This window comes from Penaeus japonicus, unplaced genomic scaffold, assembly GCF_977035675.1.
Source record: "Penaeus japonicus unplaced genomic scaffold, GWHDUDI00000001_assembly GWHDUDI00000042, whole genome shotgun sequence".
NCBI classification, from domain to species: Eukaryota; Metazoa; Arthropoda; class Malacostraca; order Decapoda; family Penaeidae; genus Penaeus; species Penaeus japonicus.
This window is the reverse complement of record NW_028234444.1, coordinates 7,586,695-7,594,194: the sequence shown is the minus strand read 5'-3', so window position 1 is coordinate 7,594,194 and position 7,500 is coordinate 7,586,695. Positions and strand designations below refer to the sequence as shown.

At 37.7% G+C, this 7,500-nt stretch overlaps 1 protein-coding gene across 1 annotated transcript in view; it reads right to left on the bottom strand.

Moving 5' to 3' along the window:
* LOC122254013 (uncharacterized) overlaps positions 1-7,500 on the bottom strand; it is a gene marked incomplete at its 3' end in the record, with an annotated part of 26,639 nt that overhangs the window by 1,801 nt on the left and 17,338 nt on the right. The window contains 2 exon segments of the mRNA XM_086534954.1: positions 791-928; positions 5,682-5,807. Coding sequence (XP_086391080.1) covers positions 791-928; positions 5,682-5,807 — 264 coding nt within the window.

Below are 7,500 nucleotides of genomic sequence, written 5' to 3'. Positions count from 1 at the left end.
GAGCAGAGAGAGAGACAGAGACAGAGACAGAGACAGGCCTGAGAATATATCCCCCCCCCCCCCCCCCCCCCCACCCCCCCCCCCCCTCTTGGAGAGACAGACAGACAGAGAGAGAGTGAGAGAGATGAGAGGATGAGTAAGAGAGACAGGAGAGAGAGAGAGACAGAGAGAGAGAGAGAGAGGAGAGACAGAGAGAGAGATACAGAGACAGAGACAGAGACAGGACAGGAGACAGAGAGAGAGAGATGAGGAGAGAGGAGAGAGCCAGACAGAGAGGAAGAGCAGAGGAGGAGAGAGAGAGAGAGAGACAGAGAGAGAGAGAGACAGAGACAGAAACAGAGACAGAGAGAGAGAGAGAGAGAGAGAGAGAGAGAGAGAGAGAGTGAGAGAGTGGTAATGAACGCGAAGAGGAAGCAGAAAAAATAATTAGGAGAATGAAGAAGAGAGAAAGAATATAAAGAATGATACTGACGACGAAGAAAAAATACAAAATACCAAAATGGACAGCAAATTAAAGTTATGGTTTATATTTCGAATTATGATTTTCGTTATATTTTAATCTACTATATATTCATCCTCTTGATTTAGCAAAGTATCCTTCATTTCAATAAAGCGGATATTTTACAACAAAAACACACACGCACACACGTACACAAACCCCACCCACCCCATGCAACAAAACAAACAGCCAGGCAAACAATACACACATAACCCCTCCCCTCCCCACTCCCACCCCCACCCCACCCCCACACACACACTCCAAGACAACCCTGAAATCAGCTGTTCTTACCTGCAGCGATCATCTCTCCCTTGTGATTCGTCCAGTAGTTAATCGAGCGAGGAAAGGCTTCCGTGTTACATTCCAACACCGTGGTACTGCCCAGGCGCGCTCCCTCCAGCTGGTTGGGGATCCACAGCATAGGGGGGACTAAAGAGGGAGTGAGAGAGAGAGAGAGAGAGAGTGTGAGTGAGAGGGAATGAGAGGGATAAAGGTGTGAGTGAGATGGAATGCGAGGAAGGAAAGTGTGAGTGAGAGGGAATGAGATGAAGAAAAGTGTGAGTGAGGGGGAATGAGAGGGAAAAAGGTGTGAGTGAGATGGAATGCGAGGAAGGAAAGTGTGAGTGAGAGGGAATGAGAGGGAAAAAGGTGTGAGTGAGAGGAAGAAAAGTGTGAGTGAGGGGGAATGAGAGAAAAGTGTGAGTGAGAGGGAATGAGAGGAAGAAAAGTGTGAGTGAGGGGGAATGAGAGAAAAGTGTGAGTGAGAGGGAATGAGAGGAAGAAAAGTGTGAGTGAGGGGGAATGAGAGGGGAAAAAGTGTGAGTGAGAGGTAATGAGAGGAAGAAAAGTGTGAGAGGGAATGAGAGAAAAGTGTGAATGAGAGGGAAAGAGGGCGTGTGAGAGTGACTGAAATGAGGAAACGAGAGAGAGAGTGTGTGTGAATGAGGGGGTATGAGAGAAAGATAGAAAGCGCGAGAGAAAGCAAGGGGGAACGAGAGTAAAAGAGAATGAGAATGAGAGAGAAAAATTGTGTGTGGTAAGACACATGAGAAAGTGAGAGGGAAGGAGAGAGTGGGGGAGAGGAGGGGGGGTTAGAGTGAGTGAGGGGAAACGGGAGAGATTGAGGGGGAATGGTTGCGAGTGAAAAGGAGAGAGAGTGAGTAAGAGGTAAAGAGAGTGAGTAAGAGGGGAAAAGAGTGAATGAGAAGGAAAGAGAGGGAGTAAGAAGGGAAGTAAGTGAGTGAGAGGGAACAAGAGAGAGAGAGTGAGGGAGATAGAGGAAGAGTGAGAGGGAAAGAGAGTAAGTAAGAGGGTAAACGTGTTAGTGAGAAGGAAGGAGGGTAAGTGAAAGGGAGAGCGAGTGAGAAAGATTTTTTTTTTTTCTAATATGAATGCAACTATAGTGACATCGAATGAGTAAGAGTGAGTATAAGAGAGTATGATACAAGAAAGAGAGAGAAAGAGTATGAGAGAAAGAGCGAGTAAAAGAGAAGACGTGTGAAGATAGTAAGCAGTATCGAGTTCGTGAAGAAGTGTGGACACGATATACCGAATGAACGTGTAGAAGAGAGAGAAGAAAAAAAACGAGTGAGCGTTAGCGAAAGAAAGTGAGCAAAAGAGAAAGCAAGTGAGAACGAGTGTGAAAGAGAGAACGATAAAAGATATGCATATACGAAAAAGTGTGTGAATGAGTGCGAAAAATAGTACGAGTAAACGATATCATAAACAAAGACATAGTAAATCATTTCGTGTGAATGAATGAAACCAAAATAAAGGGGAAGAAATGCGGGAACAGAGTGAGTGCGTGAGACAAAATGAGAGAGAGTGCGAGTAGGCGAGTACGGCGACATCAATTGAAGTTCGTGTTCGGGAAAAAATGGATGCTGGGGCCGTGAGATGAATGGTGCAAATGATTGCAAAGCGATGCATTTAATGAATCTTCAATTGCAAGGCGGCTCGGTTCCGCTCCCGAAAAAAACTTTCTTAGCGTAAACAAAATACGTCGGTGCTAAAGGCTCGCTCACGTAACGGACATTGAAGCCTATTGCAAATTGAACCTTTAGAGTAGTAGTAATAAAATAAAGTAGTAGGTATAATTAGCATAGAATAACAATACGTTTCTATGGGGAAAAAATTGTTTCACAAAATATTTCACAAATATTTTTTCTCCATTTCAGAAATATTTTTTCTCCATTTCAGAAATATTTTTTCTCCATATGCATATCTTTTCATTTCTATCGTAGTTATGTTTCAGTTCTCTGTATTCAGACGTTCATTCACAAACTTTAACTATTAAGGTCGATCCAAGTAATAAAATCATTAGTCTTGCCCAGGAGAGAAAAATCTCATTAATTACCTCATTCAGATCGTTTAAAAATCAACTTGAACGTTAGATTATTGAGAATAGCCAATTTAATATTTGTATTAGTGAAAGCGAAAAAAAAAATATCCACACTAATACTCATAAAAAGTCATTAAAAACTCACAAGAGTCAATTCATATTTATTTCAATTCATATTTATTCTTATACAATTCAAGGTAAATTTGATATGCATCTGTACATATTACAATGTTGTGTGTTTCGTGTGAGTATGTGTATGTATATGTATATGTTAAACGTATGTCTATATATAAATATATATATATATATATATAATATATATATAATATATATATATATTATATATATATATATATATATATACATATACATTCTATATAATTTATATATATAAAATATATATATATATATATATCTTATATATATAACAAATAAATGTATGTGTATATATAATTATATTAATATAATTATATTATATATTATATATTATAATATAATATATATATTACATATATGCCCCCCCCCCCCCCCAAAATAAAATATACATACATATATATATAACTATATTATTATATATATATATATATATATATATATATATATATAAATATATATATATGTATCTGTAACGTATACGTATATAAACGTACCGTATATATATATATATCATATATATATATATATTATATAATATATATATATAATATATACTATATATATATTTATAATATAATAGATATATATATATATATATATAATATATATATAAATGAATATATATTATATAAATTTTAATATATATATATATATATATATATGTATTTATCTATATATATATATATAAATATTATATAATATATATATAAACGTAACATGATATATATATATAATATAAATATGATATAGGTATATATTATATATATATATATAAATATAAAAAATTTAAAAAAAAAATTATTTTTATATATACATAATATATAAATGTCCTAATAAATATATGTATATATATCTATATACAACGGTATATATATATATATAAATATAATATATATATTTATATATTATATAATAGATATATTATATATATATAGATATACATAGAAACGTATATATATATATATATATATATAGAAATATAAAATATATAATATAAACATATATAGATATATATATATATATATATACAAAATATATATATATATAATATATATATATATATATCTATATATATATTATAAATGTGTATAGTAAAACATATATATATATATATATAAATATATATATATAATACAAAAATTATATATATATATATCAATAACACACCACACACTCACTCACAAGTCTGATCTGAGAGAGAATTGTGTTTGATAGAGTGTCAGTTTGTGATGATTATAGTGTAGAGAACGTGAGTATAGAGTGTTAGAGATAGAGTTTGACATCTATCTACACTCAATCAACCATCGCACTCATCCCACATAGACCTCATCACACTATCTTCAAACAACACCACACTAAATAAACATAAATACAAACACATCTAACTCACCAAAGAAAGAGAGGTCACTAACTCTCCACACTCACACACTCCACAATCTCACACACACCACTCGTATCATCAAACTCTCCCACAAAACTCACAGACACACACAACTAACCAACACACTCACTCTCACAAGCACTCTCACTCTCCAATACACCCACTCTCTAACACACACCACACATCCCACAAAACACACACTCACCTCTACACACACAAAAACACTCACACACTCAACACACAAACAACCAACCCCCCCCACACCCATACCACTCAACAGACACTCACACACACACAAATCCACACACACAAACACCACACACACCCACAACACAAACACACACACTCACCACATCTCACCACTCACAAACTCTCTCACAACCAAACAGCCACACTAATGCCTTATAACGTAAAGACATGCCAGCCCCACATAACCACAAGACTACCGCCCTATGCCTAAGCCCCACCTCCCGCAGCCAAACAACCCCACTCCCGCCAAGCTCCCAGCGACTCCCCATCTCACAGTTCAACCCCAGCCAACCAACATATGTCAACCAGTACCTAAATTAATTGCGATCTCGCCCATCAGATAGTGACGCACAGGAACTAGTAGGTATCCAGTGGAAGAAAATTGATATGCGACATTCAAAATTAATTTGAATACATTATGTTGTGATTTGAGTGTGAGTGTGGTGTGGTGTGATTGTTGGGTGGAGTGTGTGTGATTTGATAGTGAGTGTGCCCAAGTGTGTGAGTGCATTGAATTCTGTTGTATCTAATAGTGTCTGCGTGGCGTACATGTCTTAAATATATATATATATATAAATCTATCTCAAATATATATATAAAATCTAGATATAAATATATACTAATTATATATATATGTGTTTGTGGTGTGTGTGGGTGTGTAATGTGTGTGTGTGTGCGGTTTGTTGTGTGTGTGTGTGTGTGTGTGTGTGTGTGTGTGTGTGTGTGTGTGTGTGTGTGTGTGTGTGAATTTGTGTGTGTGTGCTTTGTATATCTGTGTGTATCTATGTGTCTGCGTGCGTACATGAGTATGTGTAGAATATATATATATATATATATATATATACATATATGATATTATATCTATTATATAAATTTTATATGATTTTAATTTATAAATATAAATATATATATATATATATATATATATATATTTATGTGTGTGTGTGTGTGTGTGTGTGTGTGTGTGTGTGTGTGTGTGTGTATGTTCTGCATCTATCTATCCATCTATCCACGACTACACACACCGGAAAAGACCAGATCCCACAGCTACTCACATTGAACCTTGAGTTGAATTCTCTTGCTGACCGTGGGCGGGATGCCGTTGGATGCCATGCACAGATAGGCGCCCATGTGGAGTCTGGACACCTTGCCGATGGTCAGGACTTCTCCTATGTGCAGTCCTGGGGGGAGAGAGAGGGGAAGGTGAGGGGAGATGTGGTGTCGGGAAGTGAGGGGCGTCGAGTGAGAGTGATTATAAGGGGAGGGGGGGGATAGGTAAGAGCGATCATAGGAGAGGGGATGGGGGGGGTAAGAGTGGTTATAGGATGAGGGGAGTGTAGGGTAATAGGGATTATAGGATGTGGGATGTGGGGTAAGAGAGATTTTTCCGGGGAGAGGGGAATAGGGTAAGAGGGATTATAGGACGAGAGGGATGTCTGGGTACAAGGATTATAGGAAGAAAAGGATGCGAGGTATTAATTAAGGAGAGTGGGAGTGCTAATGATAGGGATTATAGGGAGAGAGAAAGGTTTGGGATAATAGAGAGATAGGGATATGAAGTAAGAAAGATTATAGGAAGAGAGGGGTGTGTGATGATAGGAATAGAGAGGCCATGTGCCAGCGGGAAGCGTTATGATAGGAATAAAAAGAAAAAGAGGAATGTGATGATAAAAATGATTATAGGAGAAAGAAAGGAATGCCAGGGAGAAACGGTTTTGTAATGATAGGAAGAGAGAAAAATTGTGATAAACGAGAAGGAAGGAAATATGATAATAGAAATAAAGGGTAATGCGAAACAAGAAGACAAGATCTTGGGGGGGGGGGGGGGGTGGGGGGGGGGGGGGGGGGGGGGGGGGGGGGGGTCGGAGATTATGTGATAATAGGATGTGAAGGAAAATGTCATAATAGGAAAGTAAAGAATATATGATAATAGGGATTAGAGGGGAATATGATAACAGGAAGAAAGGAGTCTGTGATAAAAGAGAAGGAAGCAGAAGAAAAAAATAATAATGAGTACAACTAAAGATTAAAACGAAAACAAAAACAGAAAAGAGGTGAAAATGTAAGTAGACGAAATATTTAGATTTAGATATTCACAAAACCTAAAATCATTAAGAACACTATTCCTTGTAAAAAAAAATGTTGATAAATATTAAACAAATGAATATAAAACTAGACGCCTAAAATGTTATCCGTCTCATAATATAATTCATGAGGAGTGGGTGAGACTGACAGACAGAAAAAAAATATTGATTATTCCATAGGGTAATATTTCTTTAACATTTCTCTCAATCTCTCTCTTTCACTCACTTTCCTGCTTCTTTCTCCCTCTCTCTCAACCTCCTCTCACGTCCTCTCCTCTCTCTCGTCTCACTCTCTCTCTCTCACTCTCACATCTCCCTCTCCCTCCTTCTCTCTCCTATCTCTCATCTTTCCTCCTTTCTCTTCCTCCTTCTTTTCCTCTCCTCTCCTCTCATCCTCATCTCCATCTCTCATGTTCACCTCTCTCCCTCTCTACTCTCTCTCCCTCTCCTTCTCATCTCTCTCTCTTCTTTCACTCCTCCTCCTCTCATTCTTTCTCTTTATCTCTCGCTCTCTCGTTCTCTCTCTCTCTCTCTATTTTTTTCTCTTTATCTCGCTCTCCCTCTCTCTCTCTCTCTTTCCCCCCTCTCTTCCCTCCCCTTCTCTTTCTCCACTCTCTCGTCTCTCTCTCCTCTCTCCTCTCTCTTTCTCCTCACTCTCAGGTCTCTCATTCTCCTCGCTCTCTCTCTCTCCACTCTCTTCCCTCTCCTCTCTCCCGTCCTCTCTCCTCCTCCCCCTCTTTCCTCTCTCTCCTCCTCCCCCTCTTTCCTCTCCCCCCCCCCCTCTCTCTTC